Genomic DNA, 25,087 nt, shown 5'->3' with positions numbered 1-25,087 from the left:
CCTGGCCCTTCTGTGAGCCCTACGCCTGCTGCTTCCTCTTCCAACGGTTCGCCCTTTCTCTAACGTCAAACCCTCTTGCCCCGCCGACTCCCCGACACGATCGGGGCAAAAGGGTACCTCAAGCCCTCTTGCCCCGCCGACTCCCCAACTCCCCGACAATATTGGGCCAGGAGGGAGCCCAAACCCTCCTGGACACTGCGACCCCCTACCCCCACCCCACACTACATTACGGGCAGGAGAGATCCCAGGCCCTCCTGCCCTCGACGCAAACCCCCTTCCCCCCCAACGACCGCCCCCCCCAAGAACCTCCGACCACCCCCCCAGCCGACCTGCGACCCCCCTGGCCAACCCCCACGACACCCCCACTCACCTTCCCCATATCTTTGTGTAGTTGGCCGGACAGACGGGAGCCAAACCCGCCTGTCTGGCAGGCAGCCAACGACGGAATGAGGCCGGATTGGCCCATCCGTCCCAAAGCTCTGCCTACTGGTGGGGCCAAAGGCGCTTGGGCCAATCAGAATAGGCCCGGGAGCCTTAGGTCCCTCCTGGGGGCGGGGCCTTGGGCACATGCCTCAGGCCCCACCTCCAGGAGGGACCTAAGGCTCCCGGGCCTATTCTGATTGGCCCAGGTGCCTTAGGCCCCACCAGTAGGCGGAGCTTTGGGACGGATGGGCCAATCCGGCCTCATTCCGTCGTTGGCTGCCTGCCGGACAGGCGGGTTTGGCTCCCGTCTGTCCGGCCAACTACAGAAAGGTACGGGGAAGGGGAGTGGGGGTGTCGTGGGGGTCGACCAGGGGGGTCGCGGGTTGGCTGGGGGGGCGGTCGGAGGTTCTGGGGGGGGGCGGTCGTTGGGGGGAGGGGGGTTTGCGTCGAGGGCAGAAGGGCCTGGGATCCCTCCTGCCATAATGTAGTGCGGGGTGGGGGTAGGGGGTCGCCGTGGCCAGGAGGGTTTGGGCTCCCTCCTGGCCCGATATTGTCAGGGAGTTGGGGAGTCGGCGGGGCAAGAGGGCTTGGGCTCCCTCTTGCCCTGATCGTGTCGGGGGTGCCGTGGTTGGCTGGGGCAAGAGGGCTTGAGCTCCCTCTTGCCCCGATCGTGTCGGGGGTGCCGTGGTTGGCTGGGGCAAGAGGGCTTGAGCTCCCTCTTGCCCCGATCGTGTCGGGGAGTCGGGGAGTCGGCGGGGCAAGAGGGATTGACGTTAGAGAAAGGGCAAACCGCTGGAAGAGGAAGCAGCGCAGGCGCAGGGCTCACGGAAGGGCCGGGACCGCCAAGAGAAAGCAGCAGGCACCGGTAGGAGCTTCTACATGATGGGGGGGTCAGGAGGCTGTGGGGGTGCGAGCAGTCCTTCAGGGTGGGGGTGCGGGTGCAGGTGGGAGTGCGTGCGAGCGGTCCTTCGGGGTGGGGGTGCGAGCGGTCCTGCGGGGGGGTGAATCGGACGTCGGGGGGGGCATCAGGCTTTCAGGGTGGGAACAGGACTTCAAGGGGGAGAGGAGAGTCGGGGCGGTGAAAGGAAAGTCGGGGTGGCCAGTGGAGAGTCGGTGCGGGTGAAAGGAGAGTCGGGCAGCATGCGCGGTATACGGGTGTGCACGGTATATAAAAATTTCTGTACATAAATTTGTGTTTTCTGCTCGCTATACCCGTGTGCGCATTTTAAACGGGTTTGCGTTATCTACGTGAAAATACGGTAATTAGAACAGTGAATTGAAAGAGTAGAGAAACCCAAAATAAACATGATTTGTACTAGGAGTGATAGGTAAAGAAGGGCTGAAAACTAAAATTTGTTCATTTCTGTTACGATTAATGGCTCGACACGATCTTCTTCACTGCATTCCAGATCTCCTTGTTCCTTAGGGTATAGATTATTGGATTCAGCAATGGAGTCACAACAGTATAGAACACAATTACTACCTTATCTGCATCAACTGGGTGGTTCCCCGAGGGCTTCATGTTCATAGATGTAGCACATCCAAAGAACATGATCACCACCATGAGGTGAGAGGCACAGGTAGAAAAGGCCTTATGACGACCAGAGGAAGAAGGAATTCTGAGTATGGTTTTTATAATGAAGCCATAAGAGATAAAGGAAAAGGAGAAGGTAGTGAGAAGTATCAGCGAGTTGCATATAGAGTACATCATTTCTATGCCATAGTTCTTCAAGCATGAAAGTTCCAGTAGAGGCCCTGGATCACACAGGAAATGGTTAATCTCATTTGGGCCACAGAAGGGCAGCTGCTCAATTAATATTACAGGCACCGCAGTCCAGAGGAAAGCACAAATCCAGCAGATAATAGCAAGGTTGGAGCATATTCTACTGCTCATTAAAATGTTGTAGTGTAGAGGATGACAGATGGCTAGATATCGATCATAGCCCATGACGGCAAGGATAAAGCACTCAGCTGTACCCAAGGAAAAGAAAAAGTAAAACTGTAAGAAGCAGCCAGTGAATGAAATGACTTTATTCTTTGTTAGCATACCAAAAAGCATATTGGGTACAGTGCTTGTTGTGTACCATATTTCAATAAAAGACAAGTTGCAGAGAAAGATGTACATGGGCTTGTGTAGGCGAGGATCGGACCAAACCAAAATGATGGTTACAATATTCCCAATTATGGTGAGCATATATACAGCTAAGAATAATATAAAAAGACCAGTCTGTACTTTGTCGTTCCCGAAAAGTCCAAGGAGAATGAACTCTTTCACTCCTGTGCGATTGCCTTCTGCAGCCTGCCAACCTCTTCGAAACCTGTATGGAACAAGAAAAGTCACAATACAGAAAAAAGTTTCTCTTTTAATCTCTTCTGATTTTAAGCATACTTGTCCAGAACTTATACACATGATATCCTTTGATATTCTATATTACTAGTGTTTTAGCCTGTTACATTAACGGGTGCTAGAGTAGATGTTTGTCTGGTTTGGTTTTTTTTATTTGTCTCTCTCCTTGGACGCTGTCTGTCTTGTCATTCTTTCTGTCTGTGTCTCTCCCTGGCCCCCTGTCTCTCTATCTTTATTTCTAACTCTATCCTCTTCCCTCAATCCTACATATGCCCTTTTTTCTTTCTCCTCTCCACTTCCTTCCAATGTCTGCTCCCCCTGTCCCCCACACTTCCATTCAGCGTCTGTCTCTCTCTCTCTACCCCTCTGTCTTGCCCCTTCCATTCACTGTTCTCTTCTCTTTCCATCCAGTGTCCTCCCTCTCTCTCTCTCTCTATTCCATATGGCATCTCCTCCTTCATTTTCCCTTGGTCTGGCATACCTTCCTCCTTCCCTCCATGCCCTGCATGTCTTCTTCCCTCCAAGCCATTCTCTCCTCCTCTGCTCCCTTTCCTCCTTGAACTTCATCGGGCAGCAGCAGCATTCACAATTCATTGCTTTTGCCAGCTTCAGGTCTTCCTCTCTGATGAGTCCTTAGGCAGGACCCGCCAGAGAGGAAGGCCTGAAGCCAGCAACAGCAGTGAATTGTAAACACTGCTACTGCCTGAAGCACCTGAGGCAGACGCTTCTCTATCCTCCCAGCCCAACCCGTGGTGACTCTCTTATGTCTCCCTCCCATGCAACATGACCTTAACAAACCTCCCTCCAACGTTAGCAGCCACAGCACGCTAAACAGGCTGCTTTGCAGCTTCCTCCTGCAGTTGAGTCCCTCTGTCGCATCACTGATGACGTCACCAGCAGGAGACTCACCGGCAGGAGAAAGCCGCGAAGCAGCCTGTTTAGCGTGCTGCGCCTGCCAACGCTGGAGGGAGGTTTGTGCCGGTATGTGGCTATGAGTTTGGGTGATTTTGGGCCTCCTACGACCCCCGTCTTTGTAGAGCAGGGAATCCAGCACTGGCGGCGAGTCCTGCCGGCGAGTGTAGGTAGATGTAAGGCTGGGGACTCGCGCATGCGCACTCCTGCGGCCACAGACCTACGGATCATGGAAGCACGCAGAAAGGAGTGCACATGCGCGACTAGGGTTTTATTATATAGGATTATAAAATCCTTCACCTCTGTGTCAATGAGACAAATATAAACAACAATGTATGGAAATCCCAATGGTTGTATAAGCTCACCAATCACATTGTCAGTTTACTTAAAGTTAGTGAGCTGATAAATTAGTAGCAAAGGGGTGAAAAATACTTCAAATGCTCACCGGTTCCGGATATCTAGTCCAATCACCACATTTCTGAGCTATCATTAGTCTTTTTTTTTCAAACTCACTAGTTAAAACTACTAAACACTTTGAGCTACATATTGACATTTAGCAATTACTTAGCTTTTTGCTAGAAACTGGTGGGTGAACAGCCAGGGCCTTTTACCAAAATTCTCTATTTTTTCTCAATGGAGCACTCCCGTTTCATATTGTTAGGAGCTTTGGCAGCAGATATTAGCCCAGAAGTTCCCCATAGCTTTGGAGAACACAGGAGCTATTCAAAGTTTACCATTCAAAGTTTAAATCAATCTACAGCATCAACCCACCGTTGAGAAATAATATAGAATTTTGCTGTTCGCCCACCAGTTTTTAGCAAAAAGTAATGTCAATATGTAGCTCAAAGTATTTAATAGTATATATAACCAGTGGTTTTGAAAAAAAGACTGATAGCTCACAATTGTGGTGACCAAACCAGAGTTATGTAACATCTGGCACTGGTGAGCACTTGAAGTCTTTTCACCCTTTTACTAATAATTTATCAGCTCACTAACTTTAAGTAGACTGACAATGTGATTGGTGAGAGGAGACATGATCAAAACATTCAAAATACTGAAGGGAATAGACTCAGTAGATAAAGACAGACTGTTCACACTCTCCAAGGTAGGGTGAACAAGAGGGAAAGGCGATAGATTCCATACAAACGTAAGGAAGTTCTTCTTCACCCAGAGAGTGGTGGAGAGCTGGAACGCTCTTCCGGAATCTGTGGTAGGGGAAAACACCCTCCAGGGTTTCAAGACTAAGCTGGATATGTTCCTGCTAAACTGGGACATACACAGGTGAGGCTGGACTCATTTTAGAGCACTGGTCTTTAACCTGGGGCTGCCACATGAGTGGACTGCTGGGCATGATGGACCACTGGTCTTACCCAGCAGCGGCAATTCTTATGTTCATTGGGATTTCCATACATTGGTGTTTATATTCTGTATCATGACATTTATGGAATATATTTTTTTAATTTAATATATTTGTTAAATTATAGATGAATTAACTGGAAGACTAGACAATAAAACAGAGATTATTTCAAATTCAGGAATCATGATGAAGCCCAACATTCTCTAAGATATACAGGGATGGTACAACAATATTGTGGTTTAAATTACAAGAGAAAAGCAAGTTCTACAGGATTCCCCAGGGGACCTGCCTGTCTCTCAAGACTAGGAGTGGGCAACCAAAACATTTTTGTTCTCATGTTCTTTTTTCTTAAAATCATTGTCCAATGAATGTTGCACACTCTGTAGGGTTGAATTCAGTAAATGTGGAATCGTGTGGAAGAGAGGAAAAATGGATGTGGAATCGTGGGGAAGAGAGGAAAAATGCGGAGAGAGAGCCAGCAAAAAATTCTGTTTGCTTCTGAGGTCTGCTGCACGAGGTCTGCTCACGCCCCTCTCAACGCTCCCATGTCCTTTTGTTTCTTCTGATGTAACTTCCGGTTTTGCAAAACCGGAAGTTACATTAGATGGGAACGAGTCTGGTGGCCGGTGATGAAAAAAATAATGAACTTCAATCGAGGCTGAATCGTTGAGTTTGGTTTTTCACAAAAACAAACCGATTCGAATTGTGAATCGGGCAGTACTACTGGGCAGACTTGCACGGTCTGTGTCTATATATGGCCACTTGGTGGAGGATGGGCTGGGGAGGGCTTCAATGGCTGGGAGTAGGTTTTAACGGAGATTTCGGCAGAAGGAACTGAAGCACAGTACTGGGTAGAGCTTTGGATTATTGCCCAGAAATAGCTAAGAAGAAAAAATTTAAAAAATTTAAGTTGAATCAGGTTGGGCAGACTGGATGGACCATTTGAGTCTTTATCTGCCGTCATCTACTATGTTACTATGTAAATGGTGTCAAAAATTAGGTACTGGAAAGAATCAGTGCTCAGTGTTATTGTGTAAAAGGCACCCAACTTTGAATGCAAGGACTTACGCCAGCTGAAACCTGCTATAAATCCTGACATGCAAGTTGGGTGCATATTCTGGTATTCTATAACTTCACCCACATGATTGGAATACCCCTGACCCTCCCATACCTCTCTCATGGCTGGGCTCCCTTTTGGGTCACATAGTATGGGATTTGGTTGCCCAGTGTTATGTAATCGTTTGTAGGCACATGTGGGTGCAACTTCTAATCTAATTGGTGCCAATAAGCAGCAACAATTGTTAATAGCTCATTAACCAATTACTGTATGTTGTACATTGTGACCGGGCGCAGCCAAGCTGGGCTCAGCAAGTGGCCTTACCCAGTGCACACAAAACCTCAACCTCAACATTAGGTTCTGTTGGTAGCTTGGTATTGGAACAATAAAAAAAAACAAAAAACGGTCCAATGACAGAGGTGCAATTTCCTGGTATAATTTAGTGATCAAAAATCAAAACACACTTTCAAACAGGCTTCTTCAGGTTTGTATTACCTGGTATATCATTGCAGTATTCAAAGTATAAACAATTGTCAGTTCCAAGCCCAACTATCTCAAAAGAGAATAAAAACGTGTCCCAACTGTAAAGTTTTCTTCAAACAAAAATTTCAGCCTTCTCTTAATCTAGTACACAGTCCAAATTTTATTCCAGCTCTCTTTACCAGGAAAAGATTAGCTTATTTCCATTCCTTCTATAAAGGGCAATTCAGTTTCTTCTATCTCCATATTATAAGCAAGGTCCTCATCAGCCATTTCAGTGTCTTGCCCAAACACAGACTCACCATTCCCTGTGGCTTCTATCTCACCAACCTCTGCCTGGGCTTCCTGATTCTCTGAGCTGGCAATTTGTGACTTGCAATCTGCTAACTGGCTCTGGCTTGCTGTGTCGGGAGCAGGTATGTACCCTGAGGCTGGCCCTCCAACTGCTTCTGGAGCTGGCTCCCCTGCTTTGAGAAAACTACTACCTTTTCTTTCCCTGCAGGAAGCTGATTAATCCTCCCTACAGAGAGCTTCTCATCTGGCTTAAACCAGTTTGAGCCTGATTGGGAGTGGCTTGTATTCCAGCCCTGCTCTTTCCTTTCCCTGGCTCTATGCCTGCTGGGAGATGTAGTCTTTCCACTTGTTTTCTTATAACTGGCTTATGTAAAGATAAACTAGATCTGCCCGCTTTAGGCAGGGCTTTAGGAAGTTTCATTGCTAGATAGCTTGGCTTGTAAATATTCCTAGGAGCTGCTTTGGGACTCTTCTTAGCAGGCTTAGGAATACTTTCAAGGGTTTTAACCCTATTTCCCTTTTCTGGCACGGCTTCCTCGCTAGGGACAGAGGCAGCCCTGTGAGAACATGCATCTCAGGATTGCACACATCCTTTATAGAATCGGAGGGGGAGGGAGTAGTGTGCATACTCTTTCCCATAGCGTGTGCCTGCTCACATTAGTACCCTTGTGTGAACTATCAAGTGTGTGTACTATCTCTGGGCAAATGATAGTTATTTAAAATGGCTGCCATCCCTCATCAAAACTATGATATGAGTGTTGTGCGCCCCATCATAGGATCTTGGATGGAGGACTCTCATGCACCTCATAAGGAACATTGGCCTTCAAATGGATCAATGTAATTCCTGTGTGGGAGTGCTACTGAATCTAGTGAGTTTGTGCATTACACTTTACTCTCCTGTCTCTCAGCGAGGTTCAATTTTGTATCGGACGTTTAGGTAGAAATTGAGATGTCCAGGTTAGGATATGCACAATTTCTTTGATATTTCAGCATGCCCACAGTGAACAAACCTTTTACGAAGCAATACACTACTGTAGACATCACTCAGGGTTTAAATGAGTTTTCCAGTCTATAACAGGTCACCTCCATTTAGATGCTCCAATGCATGGGGTAACAGCCTATTTTAATGTCTTCTGGGCCAACAGATTATGTTACAGAATATTAGCATAACCTGACCTAATATTGGAGTATCATAGCTTTATGAACCTAGAGTTCCCTCTGCCATAGAGCCAGCATACTTGTAGTCACATAAATGTAGCAGGAACATGAGTAACTTTATATGCATAAGTGGGAGGCACACCTTAGCAATATAGGCTTTGCTACTTTAGCATATCTAGGGTTATCAAATTTTGTGGAGCTAAAAACTGGACATGTGGTCCTGCCCCAGCCCCACTTTGTTCTGCACCAGCCCTGTCCTGGCCTAACCCTTGAGCTTGGGAACATGTCTGGAGGGCCTCCGAGCATATGTCACATCCACACATGGCTCCAAACTTGACCCTCTTCAAAAATCCAAACAACATTTTTTGTTTTTAATGTCTGGTCACCTGGAGAGTCCTCCAAAAGGAGGATATGGCTGGGTTTTCCTAAGCACACCCTTACAGAACAGTGCTTAGTCACCCTGCTAGTACTTATGCACTAAAGTATATACTTGACCATTCCTTTGTTATTTCATATTTGGACTACTGGAATTCACTCCTTCATGGCCAGCCACAATCACAACTTCTCCAATTATAAATAGTTCAAAACTCCTTTGTTCAACTATTTTGTGGCGCAAACAGGTGTTTCTCCCTTATTTTCAAAGAGTATTGACTCTCAATTCCTTATACTCTATCCTGGACTCTTCTCAAAAGCAACTCTGGGTTATTCCAACCTGAATGCAGACTAATATGGATTGAATGTGTGATTCCTGTTTTCCAGTTTTATCCTTGTTGCTCTGGAATAGACTTCCATTCTATATTTACTCCAAGGCTTCATTTAATAAATTCTAATTTGCCCTGAAAACCTTCTGCTTCATTGAGGCCTTCACTTCAACCTGTAGCCAGTTTCAGCAGCAATGCCCATGTCTATGTGACAATTGTCCCCTCTTTCATTGTATATATTCTTATCTTTATTCTAATGTTATCTCTTGTTTCCTAGTAATGCACAAATTTTAATATTATTATTGTACCACTTCTGTTATATTGTCTCCCTTGTATTGTCTTGTCTATCCTCTTTCCTTGAGTTTTATTGTAAACTGCTTACCGTGTTTCCCCGAAAATAAGATCTACCTCAAAAATAAACCCTAGTCCCAGGATTTGCCGGCAGCAAGTGTTCAAACCCCCCCCCCCCCCGCACAGCCAAACCCCTGCTGACCCTTCATCCTTCCCTCCCCACCGACCGACCGCGAGCGAGCCCAACACTGCTTTGGATCAAGGTAGGGCTCACTCGGTTCTGTTGTACATAGGATGGGAGGGAGAGAATGATGGATAGAAGCTAGGCAAAGGTTCTGCTACACGAGGGATGGGAGAGTGGGAAGTATGAATAGAAACTGGGCAAACTTCTGCTGCACAGGGGGATAGGAGGTGAGGAAAGATGCTGCACATGTGGGGGAGAGAAAGGAAAGAGGAAGAATTGGGATGAATGAGAGGAAGGGAGAGATGATCATGTGCATACCCCAAAAATAAGAACTAGTGCTAATTATGAGCCCAAAATTAACATGACACTGTCTTATTTTCAGGGAAACACGATAGATATACTTAATGACTTTGCAGTATATCAAATAAAGATGATGATACTGATGTTAAGGATTCATTAAAGCATGAGAGAACCCCCAGGGTGCCTAATTATCTCTGAAAAATGTTTTGTTATTTTTTATTTTATTTGAATGATTTTCTTCTTTAAATCCCTCTGCCATTCTCATAGTCTTTAGGCACAAAATAATAAGCAGTGAGAATACCTGTATGATCTGAACAATATTAAATCCTATTCATATCTTTTTGAAGGTGCGGCCTCCAGAATTGTATACAATATTCTAAATGAGGTCTTACCAGAGTCTTATACAGAGGCATCAATACCTCCTTTTTCCTACTGGCCATAGCTCTCCCTATGCAACCTAGCATCCTTCTAGCTTTTGCCATCACCTTTTCAACCTGTTTGGCCACATACAATCACACCCAAGTCCTGCTCTTCCATTGTACACATAAGTTTGTCACCCCCTAAATTGTAACAGAAGGAACGATACAGTTTAGGGGGTGAAGAACTTATGTGCACAATGGAAGAGCGGGACTTGGGTGATGATCTTAAAGGCGACCAAACAGGTTGAAAAGGTGATGGCAAAAGCTAGAAGGATGCTAGGTTGCATAGAGAGGGGTATGGCCAGTAGGAAAAAGGAGGTATTGATGCCTCTGTATAAGACTGTATAAGACTGGTGAGACCTAATGTAGAATATTGTGTACAATTCTGGAGGCCGCACCTTCAAAAAGATATGAAAAGGATGGAGTCGGTCTAGACAGAGGAAGGCTACTAAAATAGTGTGTGGTCTTCGTGGTAAGGCATAAGGGGAAAGACTTAAAGATCTCAATCTGTATAGTTTGGAGGAAAGGTGAGAGAAGGGAGATATGATAGAATGTTTAAATACCTACGTAATATAAATGTGCATGAGTAGAGTCTCTTTCATTTGAAAGGAAACTCTGCAATGAGAGGGCAATGGATGAAGTTAAGAGGTGATAGGCTCTGGAGTAATCTGAAGAAATACCTTTTTTATGGAAAGGGTGGTAGATGCATGGAACAGTCTCCCGGAAGAGATGGTGGAAACAGAGAATGTGTCTGAATTCAAGAGGGCCTGGGATAGGCACGTGGGATCTCTCAGAGAGAAAGAGATAATGGTTACTGCGGATGGGCAGACTAGATAGGCCATTTGGCCTTTATCTGCCGTCATGTTTCTATGTTTCTAAGATAACATTTAATATTACAATTGAATATTGTGAAGCAATATGACTACTGTTAGGGATCTTGAATATTGTTGTATTTTGAAAGTTAAGAATACTGAAACATCTTCTTTGATAAAGCAAAACGCTAGCCAATATCAGCTACACTGGATGCAATAAATATGGCTGGGGACCTAAATTTCATTACAGAAAATAAATTGAGACTCATGGTTAGAATATCAACAAGCAGTGAACATCATAAGCTAACATTTGGACTTTTGAAGCTCTTTGATTAAGATAAATCTCTTTGTAGCAGTGGCGTACCTAGGGGGGGGGCGGTCCATCCCAGGTGCACGCCCCAAGCGGGTGCACAGGAGAGAGCTGAATGGGGACAACGGGGGACCTGCGGGGTTAAATACATCTCGAGCCGCAAGGCTCGTCTTCTGTTCCTACCTGCCTTGCCGCTCACACATAGCCGATTGGAAGTCTTCCCCGATGTCAGCGCTGATGTCGGAGGGAGGGCTTAAGCAAAGCCTGCCCTCCAACGTCAGTGCTGACATCGGGGAAGACTTCCGGTTGGCTATGTGTGCGTGGCAGGGCAGGCAGGAAATAGAAGACAAGTCTGGCTCGAGCTCCATTTTGCTGAGAAAGTTACTAAGATGGGCTTGGGAGGCAAACGTGGAACACAAAAGGGGGGAGGGAGTGCATTTTTGGATGCAAGGCATGAACTTGGGGAAGAGGATGGAGGAAGGGAGGGAAAGAGATGCTGAGGTGGGGGAGGGAGTTCGTTTTGGGCACAAGGCATGAACTTGTAAGAGAGGAAGGGAGGGGAAGAGATGCTGAGGTGGGGATGGAAAGGGTTTTTGGACACAGAAGGCATGAACTTGGGAGAGAGGAAGGGAGGGAAAGAGATGCTGAGGTGGGGGAGAGAATGTGTTTTTGGACACAGAAGGCATGGACTTGGGAGAGAGGAAGGGAGGGAAAGAGATGGTTGTGTCACGGGGAATGGAAGAAAGGAGAATTTTTGGTCATAGGGAGGGAGTGAGGTACAGATGAGAGGGAGAAATATTGTGGTGGAGCGGACAGATTGAAATGGATGCAAGAGGGAGGAATGTTGGACATAGTGGTGAAGGGAATGGAGGGAGAGATGTGGCATGTTGCTGGAGAGGGGTGATAGAAGGAGAAATGGGCATGAGACTGGTGGGCAGGGGCGAAAGATGAGAAAGGGATAAATGCTGGACCATGGTAGGAGGAACCAATGGACAGCAACAGAAGAATTTACAGAAGATGGGAAAGCGGAAAAAAGAAACTGGGACCACCTTTATGGAAAAATAAGTCTCCAGACAACAAAGGTAAAGAACTGAATTTATTGACTAAAATATGTTAGCTTTGGGAAATGTATATAGCAGATGTCTTTGTATTGTGTTCAAAAGAAAAGGAAATGCATTTCTGGTTTTATTTCTACAGTGTTGAAGTACTTGCTGACCCTTGCTGTGACTGGTGGGGATCCCCCAAGCACCGCCAGCAGAGGATCTCCTCTAGAGACAGCCAGAACTCCCCTTCACCAAGCACGGCAGTCGCTGTAAACATCCATGAGCCACTGATGTGCCAGCATCTGTGACTCAGGGATGCTACTGATGCCTGCCAAGCTTTGCAAAAGGGACCCCCGGCCAACTGCAAAGGAATTCCTCAGCTGACAGCTTGGGGGTTCTCATCAGCTGAGTATTTATATTTTATATTTACACTAGAGGCTTTGGTAGAAACCCGTTTAAAAAGTATGTATTCTTCCCAATTAATATTTCCAAATTAATAAAGTGTCTTTGCTTATTTGTAAATGGGTCTCTACCAGAGCCTTTAATTCAGTAGCATAATTAAATGAAATAACTATTTCTGAAGTTTATAGGGATGGGCGGGAACGAAGGGGATTCCTCGCGGGGACGGGTGGGGACGGAGGGGATTCTTCACGGGGACGGGTGGGATGGAGGGATTCCTCGCAGGGATGGGTGTGGACGGAGGGATTCCTCACGGGGACGGGTGGGACTTTTGTCCCTGCGCAACTCTCTAGTGCACAGCCGGCCACCCTCCCTATTCTTCCGCTGCTGCTTTCCTTAACCAGTAGCAGCAACAGTAAAGGGGTGTCTGCGGGTGCTCACCGGTGTTGCTCATCTTCTGGCCGGCTCCCCTCCTGAAAGCCGTGGGCGTCCACTCCTCATGCGATCTAAAGCTGCGTCGGAAGCGTTCCCTCTGACGTCACAACGTCAGAGAGAAGGCTTCCGACGCAGCCACGGATCGTGCCAGGAGCGGACACCCGCGGCTTTCAGCAGGGGAGCCGGCCAGACATGCTGGGCAGGGAAGGGGGAGAGGGTAGACATGCTGGGAAGGGAAGGAGGGAGGGTAGAAATGCTGCACAGGGAAGGGGGAAGGGTAGAAATGCTGCACAGGGAAGGGAGGAGGGTAGAAATACTGTACAGGTAAGGGGGGGAGAAATGCTGCAAAGGCAAGGAGGGAGACATGCTGCTGCTGCTGTACAGGGAAGGGAGGAGGGTAGAAATATTGCAGAGGGAAAGGGGGGAGACATGCTGCAGCAGCAGCACCCAATTGGGGAGAGAGGGAAGTAGGGAAAAGGAAGACAAGGGAGAGGAACCAGAGATGCCAAGTCCATGGGAGGGAGGGAAAGGAAAAAAGAAAAGGAGATACCAGACCATGGAGGGGGAGGAAGAGATGCCGTGGCATGAGGGAAGGGAAGGAGATAGAGATACCACACCATGGTGTGGAGTGTGAAGGAAGGAAAGGAGAAGAAAAAGAGATAGATGCCAAAGCATAGGGGAGGGGGTGGAGACAGAAAAATGGAGAGGGGTGAAGCTTAAATGAATCATGTGCAATGGAGAGAAGGGACTTCAGATATACAGTTTATTGAAGGGACATAGAAAGAGGGAAGATGCCATATGGAAGAGAGAGAGGGTGGACAGTAGATGGAAGGGACAGAGAGAGTGTGAGCAGTAGATGGAAGTGGTAGAGAGAGAGTGCAGAAGCTGGGTGGAAGGGGCAAAGAGAGGGCAGATGTTGCATGGAAGGGAGAGAGGACAAATGCTGTATAGAAAGAAGAGAGCAAAGAAGATGATTAAAGCAGAAACGACAATAGGGTAGAGATATTTTTTTGTTGCTTTACTTAGAATCAAGTAGTATTGTAACTGTATTGATAAAAGTTTATAAATAGGAAATGGAAATAAGGCAATTTTTTGGACTAAACCCCTTTCCTCAGGACAGGATACCATAACAGCAGTATACTGTACTGTTCTGAAGAAAGATTTGGCCTCTGAAAGCTAATTGAAAAATGGATTAGTCCAGTAAAATGGTATTTTCTTATTTCTCACTAGTCTTTAAGCCCTTTACATTAACGGGTGCTAGAGTAGATGTCTGTCTGTCTGGGTATTTTTTTTCTTTGTCTCTCTCTCCTTGCATGCTGCCTGTCTGTCATTTTTTCTGTCTGTGAATCTCCCTGTGCCTCCTTCCTATGTCCATAGTGCCCCTTTCTATGTCCTTAGTGCCCCCAGTGCCTCCTTCCTCCCCCCCTCCGATGCCAGCCTGCCTTCCATTGAAAACCTCCCACCCCCTCCGTTGCCTCCCATAACCCTTCCATTGAAACCCCCCCATGCCAGCCTGCCTGCCTCCCATCCTCCTGAGCAGCATATTTCAATGGAAATCCCCCCCGATGCCATCCTGCATGCCTGCCTTCCATTGAAACCCCCACCTCCTCCAATGCCAGCCTGCCTGCCTCCCATCCCCCTTCCACTGAACCCCCCCCCCATGCCAGTCTGCCTTCCATTCCCCTGAGCAGCAAGTTTCCATGGAACCCCCTCCCGATGCCATCCTGGCTGTCTGCCTTCCATTGAACCCCCCACCCCCTTCCGATGCCAGCCTGCCTGCCTCCCATTCCCCTTCCACTGAACCCCCCCCCATGCCTGCTGCCTGCTTGCTTGCCTCCCATCCCCCTGAGCAGCATGTTTTCATGGAACCCCGCATGCCATCCTGTCTGCCTTCCATTGAACCCCCCCACCCCTCCTCCGATGGCAGCCTGCCTGCCTCCCTCCCATTCCTCTTCCACCTGCTTGACTCCCCCCCCTGCCGCCGCCGCCAACCTGGCACAACCGAAACCCCCATTGACCCTCCCACCGCTACAGGGCTGACAAACCCGGCAGGAGCAGCAGCGTCGCAGGCACACTAAACACTGCTTCGGGTCTTCTACTGGCCTAATTTCCTCTGCCGCGTCCCTGAGGGACGCGGCACAGGAAATTAGGCCAGTAGAAGACCCGAAGCAGCATTTAGTGTGCCTGCGACGCTGCTGCTCCTGCTAGGTGGTTGTCAGCTTTTTAGTGGTGGGAGGGTCAACGGGGGGTCCAGCTCCGACGCGTCGCTAGCAGCGGCTTGAAAAAAAGGAGACTGTGACATTAAGCACGCATGCGCACTCGTGCCGTCGCGACGGAACAGGGAACATGACTTTCGAGTGCGCATGCGCGCTTAACATTTTATTATTATTGATTATTTTTTTATTTTTATTTGTTAATTTGTAAAGTGGTGATTGTTATGTATCAATTTTCTCAAATTTACATCTATTGTCTTTATATTTTGCACAGTATTAGGGGACGTGTCACTGTTTTTGTGGTGTTGTCGTGTTTCATTGTATGCAGAGTCTGATTTCTTGGCGGTTCAGTTTAATTTTTGTCTACATATTTCTATTTTTAGTTTGTGATTATTCCATATTCGGCGAGGGTGTATCTCTGTTCTGTGTGTATGAAAAGGACATACTTTTTTATTATTTATTTATCATTTTATAATTAATTATCAAGTATAAACTTGTACAGAAAGTAAAATTTAAGTTTAAGGATATATAACCATGTACATCATATTTAAGTCCAAAATACTAAGAAGCAAGTGAGTAATACGTATCCATGTTTTCAAAAAAGAAAAAAGCAAAAACTTCATTATATTACTTAAATTTTAAACTCAAGTCCACTTTGAGGATCTAGATGTACAAAGGACAGTTTAAGATAAGAAAGAAAACAAAGAATGCTAAGATTGATCTAAGCTGGACTCACATCCAACAAACATCCAATCTAGGGCTAAATCTTATCATCCTTTTCTTTTTCCAAGCAAGACAATGACAGGAAGGTCACCAGCTGGGAAGGATCAAAAAAAACAAATTTCTGAGAAGAATAATATTCTATGCATTTACATGGGTGACGTAAATAAAAAGTTGCCCCTAAGGCCAACACCCCTAGCTTTAATAATAGAAATTATTTACGACGCCTCTGGGTTTCTCTGGCGAGATCAGGATACATTTGTATCTGCATTCCTAAGAATATTTTCAGTTTATTTTTAAAGAAGAGTCTCAGTAACCAGTTTTTGTCCGGGGCCAATGCCACTGTTAATAATAGGATTGCTGGGACTGCCTTTTCAATATTCGAGGATTCCAGTAACATGGTCACATCCAAATTTTCCTGCTCAACCTCTTGTTGTTGTTTCCGTTGATTAATAGAAAGGTAGTAAACTTATGTAAATAGTGGTATCATATTTTCAGACAAACCCAAAATTTCCATCATGTATCTTTTCAGCATCTTCCGAGGAGTAATCATTAAGACCTTAGGAAAATTTACCAATCTTAGATTATTTCCACGGGAAAAGTTTTCTAACTTTCTCCTAAGATTGGTATTATCTTTAATTAATGTTTCATAAATTTGTTTGGACTTAGATGACTCCTGATTAATGCTGACAAACTCTTTTCTAAGCTCTATTGTTTCCTTCTTCACATCTTGAATATCTTTATCGTGATGTTTTATTTTTTCTTCTATTTGATTTAATTGAGGTTTTAACAAATTAGGAATATTAGCAACCAGGACCCATATAGCTTCTAGTGTTACCTCACGGAGTCACGGGGTCTCTTGAGATGGAAAGAATAGACTGCAGACGCTTCTCCCACTGGTGAAACTGCCTGTTGAACACTCTCCTGGATCTGCCCATTCTCCTCTGCTGTCGACTCCTCAGTTTCTTCATACAGACTCTCTTCAAAATGTAGAGAGTCTGGATCCCTGCTCCCTCCATGATTCACAACGGCCTCCAGGGCAGGACATACTCCCTCTTTGGAGAGTTCCCCTGCCCGCGGGGAGCTGGTAACCTGAGAGCGTGGGGGCGGGGCCCTTGTGTCGGGGCTTAGCATGGTCTCAAGTCCCAGGGAGATCGCCTCCGTTCTGCCTGTTCGGGGCATCTCTAGCGGGACCACCTCCAACTGTAGGGAACTTTGCATACGACGGATCAGCTCCTCAATATTACCCAGCCCGGGTTCACCAGAGCTCCGCGAGGCCCCAGCCGTGCTCCGACCTCTCCGTTTGGGCATCTTGTAGAAAATTTTCCCAGCGATCCGAAAGCATGTGAAGAGCTCACCAACGCGTGACGCTCAGCTTAGACAATCAGCGGCCATCTTGATCCTCCTCATCAGCGGCCCTCTGTCTTGGAATTGTACTTCAGACCCGAATCCGAGTTCTTCATCCTTCCCCTTTCCAGCTCCCTGGGCGCTTAAACCGGGCTCAGATCTTGCAATCGAAGAATTGTCCGGCTGATCCGGCCTCTGCTCCCACTACAGCCTTGGGCTCGCTTTCACCTTCTGCCTTCTGCCATCACGTCAAACTAGGTGAAACTTGCAGAACAAAGTCCTCAGCTGAGGTGGGGAGACGAGGATCTGTAGTTTTTAGTTGGCATTTAACAGGATCAATTAACTGTGTGGGATCTGGCTTGTTTAGTTTTACAATGTATGTGTTGGTGTTCTAGTGCTCACTGCAGTGTTTAAGATGCTGCCTTTTCCTAGGTACACTCTTGTGCAATATGTGGATTGTTACTAAAAATAATATTTTGATATAGATGGGGGGTGTCAAAAAATGATGGGCCCCGGGTGTCATATAACTGCTTTGTAGTTAAATTATGTCAGCTAAAGCCATGGTCAAATCAAGAATAATACAATGTATTGAGCAGTAGAAATTAAGGAGGTTTTTTTTATCCACAATGTTTTTTTGTTTGTTTGTTTTTACAGCAATAGTGCTGTCAATTTGCCTCCAGTTAAAAGCTGAGGTATTTTTTTTTCTCCTTGTGAGGTGATACATTGAGTGATTTTTTTTTTTGTGTGTGTGTGTGCATTGTTTTCATTGAATTCATCAATGATTTTCAAGGTAATATGCTCCCCCCTTTTACAAAGCCATGCTAGTAGCTGCCACACGACAATAGCCCCAAAGCCCTTTAAATCTCTACAACAGTGGCAGCTGCTAGCACAGCTTTGTAAAAAGGGGGTACATAAGCACATAAGCATTGCCTCCGCTGGGTCAGACCAGAGGTCCATCATGCCCAGCAGTCCGCACACGTGGAGGCCCATCCGGTCCAGGACCTGTGCAGTAGTCCTCTATCCGTACTCTTCTATCCCCTTTTCTTCAGAAAGTTGCCCAATCCCTTCTTGAACCCCAATACTTTACTAGAAACGCCTTCACCGGATCAGACTTTAGGTCCATCTATTCTGGCGACCCGCACACGCGGAGGCCAAGCCAGGTGCTCCCAGATGGAGACCCTGATTACCCATATCCCTCAATATGATTTGCAAGGAGGTGTGCATCCAAATATTTTGTATTTATTGTCTATGCTTCCATAATTAAGAAAGAACATATACTATGTAGTGTGGTGAGAGGAAAAAGCTGAAGCCTTCTAGACATTTGATCACTATGGTACTCACTGTAAGAGAGGCTCTTTAGCTTCCAGGACATCGAGATGCATTTGATCATTCACTCTTCAGTACCAGAAGCCGCAATAAGGAAGGGCTCTATGGTTGAGACCAGGAAACCTTGGAGTCTTCCCTCAGCTTTAAGACTTCGGTTTTGGTGGCTAATGAGACTCTTACCTTCTTTTCCCAAGACCTGAGCTGTTGCTGATGCTTATAAAGGATTAAGATTTCAGCTCACTAGAAGGTCCCTAGTGAGACACCATCCATTAAAAATCCTTAAGGATTAGCAGAGGACATGATCACACAACAGAAGTCATTAATTCTGTAATAACGTACATGAATAAATAGTGAAATTATGTTCTAATGATACCTCTTTCTTTGGAGATCATGGAGTAGAGGATTTTATAATATTCAGTATAATTACTCCACTTTTAATTTAGAGAGCCACTCTCAACGGAAGAAAAAGCCTCAGGTTTTCTTAGGGTAGAGCATAAATGCTCAAACCTCCTCCACCAACATCATCGGCTAAAAAAACTTAAGGAGAAAATGTGCAAATTAGTACATTTAACTCTAACTGCAAGACTGAAATAGCTCTCGCTCCAAATTTGTGAGGAAACAAGTGATATTTAGAGGTGAGCCAACGTTCATGGTCAAAGGACCATTTCTTCAGGGCTTATTATCATTCACTATCCTCCAATTTTTTAAGCTGCTTGCTCATTCAAACCAGCTTAAAAAATTGTAGGATAGTGAATGTTAAGCCCTGAAGAAACAGTCCTTTGACCGTGAAATGTTGGCTCACATCTAAATATCACTTGTTTCCTCACAAATTTGGAGTAAGAGCTATTTCAGTCCTGCAGTTAGAGTTAAATGTGGTAATTTGCACATTCTTTCTGGAAGTTTCTTTAGCCGATGATGTTGGTGGAGGAGGTTGGAACATTTATGCTCTACCCTAAGAAAAACTGAGGCTTTTTCTTCCATTGAGAGTGGCTCTCTAAATTAAAAGTGGAGTAATTATACTGAATATTATTTATGACCCACTTTCAACAAACGTTGAATTAGTAGAGGATTTTATTGCATAATTTGTTCTTTGATTTTATAATTATGATTATTTTCATATAACAGTTTATCCTTAACATAATCTCAGGGGATTTACAAATGATATTGGGTGTTTTGTCTGTTATCAATAGTACATGTGAGTATAAGTAGAATGGTTCTGAGTTCTGGTGGTCAGCATTGATGGAAATAACAGAAGAACACAAGCTCCTCTGTGAGTAAAATGACATCAATACCACCCACACATTTAATTACGTACACTTTTCAGTTTGGTGACTCACATACCTCAGCTACACACATCATGTATACATTTTCTCTACAAACTCTTTCCAGCTTGTGTCTTCACAGACCTCCTCCAGCCTGTATGTTCATACCAGTTTGGTTATTCATATAATTTTCTACTCATTTAGAATTTCTGGTTATCACTGCAGTTTCTACATTGTTTTCATAGCAAGCTTTCAGGTTTATGTTTTAGCCTTTGATTTATTTATATCATTATCATTTTGGCTGGGATTTTTTTTTTTCTCTTTTTTTCCTTATTTATTTTTTAAATGTTGTCCAGATGGTATAATTTGTTCAGCCCTTGAAATAGCTTCTGTGAAAAACAGGGCAGCAAGCAGTATTTTTGATGGACTACATAATAGCTTTTTGATTTTGTAACTGGCTTTGGTAATTTGTTTGAAGACTCCCAGGACACAGCTATGAGATAAGTACATTGCTGCCTTTTGTCAAGCATTGAATGAGGAGTTTTTCTGAGACCTATAATTGTTTGATATCCTTTACTTAAGACTTTTGGGCTGAGCTAATGAGATTTGTGCTCTGAGGTCTCTTTTTCTTCACTGATTTAATGTGGTAGGTAGCTGTCCTTTCTCTCTAGCCATGAACGATCTGTTCTATATTATTTTTGCTTTTGTATTTCTGATTTATAGAACTGTGGATCTTTTGTTATGCTCAAAACAAATGAGTCAGTATGAGCTAGAATCTATGAGTTTGCACTGTGCAAAGTCATAGCTGTACATTTTGCTCAGTTGGGAGGTGACACCCTAGATAGGAAATTCTGTCATTGGCTGATACAGAGCCCTTTTCAAAACTGCTATGCTGTGCACAGGACCACCAGAGAAGGTGTGGTGCAGTAGGTTAAGAACCTAAGAATAGCCTTACTGGCTCAGACCAATGGTCCATCAAGCTCAGTAGCCTGTCCTCACAGTGGCTAATCCAGGTCCCCAGTATCTGGCCAAAACCCAAGGAGTAGCAACATTCCATGCTACTGATCTAGGACAAGCAGTAGCTTCCCCCATGTCTTTCTCAATAACAGACTGGACTTTTCCTCCAGGAACTTGTCCAAACCTTTCTTAAAACCAGCTACACTATTCGCTCTTATCACAACCTCTGGCAATGCATTCCTGAGTAAAAAAAAAAAAAAATCCTCCTAAAGGACAGCATCTGTGAGCACATAGAAAAAAATGGGCTGATGAAAGCGAGCCAACATGGCTTCTGCAAGGGAAGATCGTGCCAAACAAACTTACTGCACTTCTTCGAGGGGGTAAACAGCCATTTGGACAAAGGGGAACCTGTAGACATCATCTACCTTGACTTCCAAAAGGCCTTTGACAAGGTACCCCATGAGCGGTTACTTAGGAAGCTGTGGAACCACGGGGTGGAAGGGGACGTACACAGATGGGTCAAACACTGGTTGGCAGGCAGGAGACAGAGGGTTGGAGTGAAGGGTCACTACTCGGGATGGAGAAAGGTCACGAGTGGAGTTCCGCAGGGGTCTGTACTTGGACCGCTGCTGTTCAATGTATTTATTAATGACCTGGAAACGGGGACGAAATGTGAAGTTATAAAATTTGCGGATGACACTAAACTCTGTAGAAGGGTCAGAACTACGGAAGAGTGTGAGGCCCTACAAAGAGACCTAAGCAAACTGGAGGAGTGGGCAAATAAATGGCAGATGAAATTCAATGTAGGGAAATGCAAGGTCATGCATATAGGGAGAAAGAACCCGATGTTCAGCTACCAAATGGGGGGATTAGTATTAGAGGGAAGTAACCTTGAAAGAGATTTGGGTGTACTGGTGGATACAACAATGAAGTCAACGGCGCAATGCGCAGCAGCCGCGAAGAAGGCGAACAGAATGTTGGGTATTATTAAAAATGGTATTACGACCAGAACAAAAGAAGTCATCCTGCCGTTGTATCGGGCAATGGTGCGCCCGCACCTGGAGTACTGTGTTCAGTATTGGTCACCGCATCTTAAGAAGGATATGGCAATACTTGAGAGGGTCCAGAGAAGAGCGACACGAATGATTAAGGGCATGGAAAACCTTTCATACACTGAAAGATTGGAGAAGCTGGAGCTCTTCTCCCTGGAAAAGCGGAGACTCAGAGGAGACATGATAGAGACCTACAAGATCATGAAGGGCATGGAGAAAGTGGAGAGAGACAGATTCTTCAAACTTTCAAAACATAAAAGAACAAGAGGGCATTCGGAAAAATTAGAAGGGGATAGATTCAAAACAAATGCTAGGAAGTTTTTCTTTACTCAGCGGGTGGTGGACACCTGGAATGCGCTTCCAGAGGATGTAATAGGGCAGAGTACGGTACTGGGGTTTAAGAAAGGATTGGACAATTTCCTGTTGGAAAAGGGGATAGAGGGGTATAGATAGAGGATTATTACGCAGGTTCTGGACCTGTTGGGCCGCCGCGTGAGCGGACTGCTGGGCACGATGGACCTCAGGTCTGACCCGGCAGAGGCATTGCTTATGTGCTTATGTGGTTTTAAAAGTATTTCCCTCTAACTTCATCAAGTGTCCCCTAGTCTTTGTAATTTTTGATGGAGTTCAAAATTGATTCACTTGTAACTGTTACACTCCACTCAGGATTTTGTAGACTTAAATCATATCTCTCCTCAGCCTTCTCTTTTCCAAGCTGAAGAGCCTCAACAACCTACAAAATCCTATTTTTAACCTTTAAAATACGCTTGAGCAATCAACCAGAGTTCATTAGCAGACTCTTAATCTCTTATAGTCCTTCTAAATCGCTTCGTTCTATGTCACAGAATCTCCTTGTTGCACCATCTTTAAAGTCAATCAACACGTTGAGATCTAATAATTTCACTGTCACAGCACCCTCTCTCTGGAATTCGTTATCTAATCACTTATGCATCGAATCCGCATTAAATCAATTTAAATCCAAGTTAAAAACATTCTTGTTCCAGGATACTTTTGGACAATAACTGTCCTTTTAAGGACTAAAACAAGGCTTTGTCGTTTTTACCCTCACCCATTATTTTTTCCTTTTTTGTGCTCTTTTCTCCAAAGATTGTAGTTCTTGCCCTCTTTTTCCTATTGTTTGAAGTAAGTCTATATGTCACGTCGTGTTTTACTAATATACCCTGGTATTGTTTAGTGTCTCTAATCTTTAATTTGTTTTTATGGTATTTTTTATTGTACACCGCCTAGAAGTTTGATTAAGCGGTATAAAAAATTATAAATAAACTTTAAACTTGATTAGGTTGTGTACATATCTGTGTGTGTGTATATATAGTATATATATATATATTGTGGCAGGGCAATAGAAATCCTGTGCCAAGCACCCGGCAAGTCCCTATTCCCTCCACAGAACCTAGGTTTAAACCAGAAACATTGCAGTACAGAAAACTACACTTCCCAAGAGCCTCTAGTTTGCTCCCTGTGCCAGGAAGAAAGAGCAGGGAGGAGCTCTTGTTAGAGAGGTAGTTCAGACAAATCTACGGTCTCACCTCCACCGAAATGTTATCTAAGAGTAGCACCCCAATCGGGACTAGCTCGGACACATTTTATCCATGTAGGGGCAGGGGTGATAGACCCTGACTACAGGGGTAGTGTGGGTGTGCTTCTCTTTAACTTTAGTGATGCACCTTTTCGGGTGAATGCTGGAGAAAAGGTCACTCAGCTTATCTGTGAAAGAATTTGTAGACCACAGCTAGATGAAAGGGTTCAACTACCCCTTTCAAGGCGGGGAGAGTGGGGTTTTGGCTCTTCTGATAGTCAAGAGGGGAAAGTAGATCCAGGGGTTTTAGGGGCCCAAGACAGTCTCACTGAGTCTCAGGGGAAATTAACGGAACATGAGCCCAGCGCGGAGGAAACGGTAGCACCCTTAGTAGTGCCCGTACCTGGAACCCCAGGGGGGGCCTCATCTCAGAGGGGAGAGCTAGGAGAAGGACAGCTGAGATGGAGCTGGAAGAGAGGAACAGCTGAGAGAGAGCCAGTAGCAAGGATGGAGATTTCCCTGCTGAGGAATTGCCTATGCTAGCAGCCATGCATGGTAGCACAGCGTGTAAAGCAGGTCAGAGTTTCAAAGTTATCATTGAGGAAGTTTGCTGTAGTGCTGCCCGATTCATGATTCGAATCGGTTCATCAATTCGAATCAGGTGAATCGATTCGAATCAGTTCATTTTTTTATTTTTTTTATTATTATTTATTTATCATTTTAATACATCCTATATACAAAGATGTTTAAAGGCAAATACAGAAATATAATACTCTCTTAGTCATAATACAAACTAAGAACTAAAAATTAAACATCCATAATAAGTCATCTAATACAGTCCACAACCTGAGGAGAGGAGACAAGATGAAATAAAGCCCCTCGGGAAAGGGGACATATACAAAAGAAAATGAAAATATTAAAAAAATAGAGCAGCTAGATCTTATCCTATCCAAAAATTTAAATACCGCATAAGTAACCTGTATCATTCGGACTGTATAGAGATTCCTTTACCTTCAAGGAAAAAGCCTAATTGGGCAGGTTCAAAGAAAATATATTTACTCCCCTGATAGGAGACAAAACATTTACAAGGAAATGAATCGGTTCATTTTTGTAAAAAATCACTCACTGATTCAGCTCCGATAAAAAGTTCATTCTTTTTTCACTGCTGGCTGCCGGACTCGTTCCCATCTAATGTAACTTCCAGTTTTGCGAAACCGGAAGTTACATCAGAAGAAACAAAGGACATGGGAGCGTCGAGGGGGGAGCGAACAGAACTCGTGCAGCGGACCTCGGAAACAAAGGGTATTTTTTTGGCTCTGTCTGTCTCTGCATTTCTCCTCTCTTCTCCGCGATTCCACATCCAGTCGAGTAAGTAACTGAACCGGCAGGGGGGGTGAGAATCAGCAGGAGGGGCTAAGAATTGGCAGGGGGCCTGAGAATCGGCAGGGGAGCTGGGGATGGAAGCTGAAATTGGCAAGGGGGCTGGGGATGGAAGCTGAGAATCAGCAGGGGGGCTGGTGAGTCCTGAGGGCTGGGGATGGAAACTGAAATTGGCAGGGGGGCTGGGGATGGAAGCTGAGAATCAGCAGGGGGGCTGGTGAGTCTTGGGGGCTGGGGACGGAAGTTGAAATCGGCAGGGGGGCTGGGGATGGAAGCTGAGAATCAGCAGGGGGCTGGTGATTCTTTGGGGCTGGGGATGGAAGCTGAAATCGGCAGGGGGCTGGGGATAGATGCTGAAATTGGCAGGGGGC

General features: G+C 45.2%; 1 protein-coding gene across 3 annotated transcripts; it reads right to left on the bottom strand.

The window, feature by feature from the left end:
• Nucleotides 1-1,676: 1,676 nt before the first annotated feature.
• Nucleotides 1,677-7,123, bottom strand: LOC117350714 (olfactory receptor 11H12-like). Of its 3 annotated transcripts, none has more exons than XM_033925225.1 (2): nt 6,879-7,123; nt 1,677-2,741 (listed from the first exon to the last, which is right to left on the bottom strand). In XM_033925225.1, exon 2 carries the CDS (start codon nt 2,615-2,617, stop codon nt 1,796-1,798), a length of 822 nt encoding a protein of 273 aa, XP_033781116.1. In that variant the 5' UTR covers nt 2,618-2,741; nt 6,879-7,123; the 3' UTR covers nt 1,677-1,795. The 3 variants fall into 3 exon arrangements, with proteins under 3 accessions (XP_033781116.1, XP_033781119.1, XP_033781118.1); XM_033925228.1 differs by having other exon boundaries at nt 6,907-7,123; XM_033925227.1 differs by lacking the exon at nt 6,879-7,123 and adding an exon at nt 6,592-6,862.
• Nucleotides 7,124-25,087: the final 17,964 nt, after the last annotated feature.

The sequence above is a fragment of the Geotrypetes seraphini genome, chromosome 16, assembly GCF_902459505.1.
Source record: "Geotrypetes seraphini chromosome 16, aGeoSer1.1, whole genome shotgun sequence".
Taxonomy (NCBI): domain Eukaryota; kingdom Metazoa; phylum Chordata; class Amphibia; order Gymnophiona; family Dermophiidae; genus Geotrypetes; species Geotrypetes seraphini.
The sequence above is the reverse complement of the archived record's forward strand: the minus strand, read 5'-3'. Positions and strand labels throughout refer to the sequence as shown.

Excerpts from the sequence above, each read along its gene's own strand:
- LOC117350714 (XM_033925225.1), bottom strand. The coding sequence starts at position 2,617 with ATGCTCACCATAATTGGGAATATTGTAACCATCATTTTGGTTTGGTCC.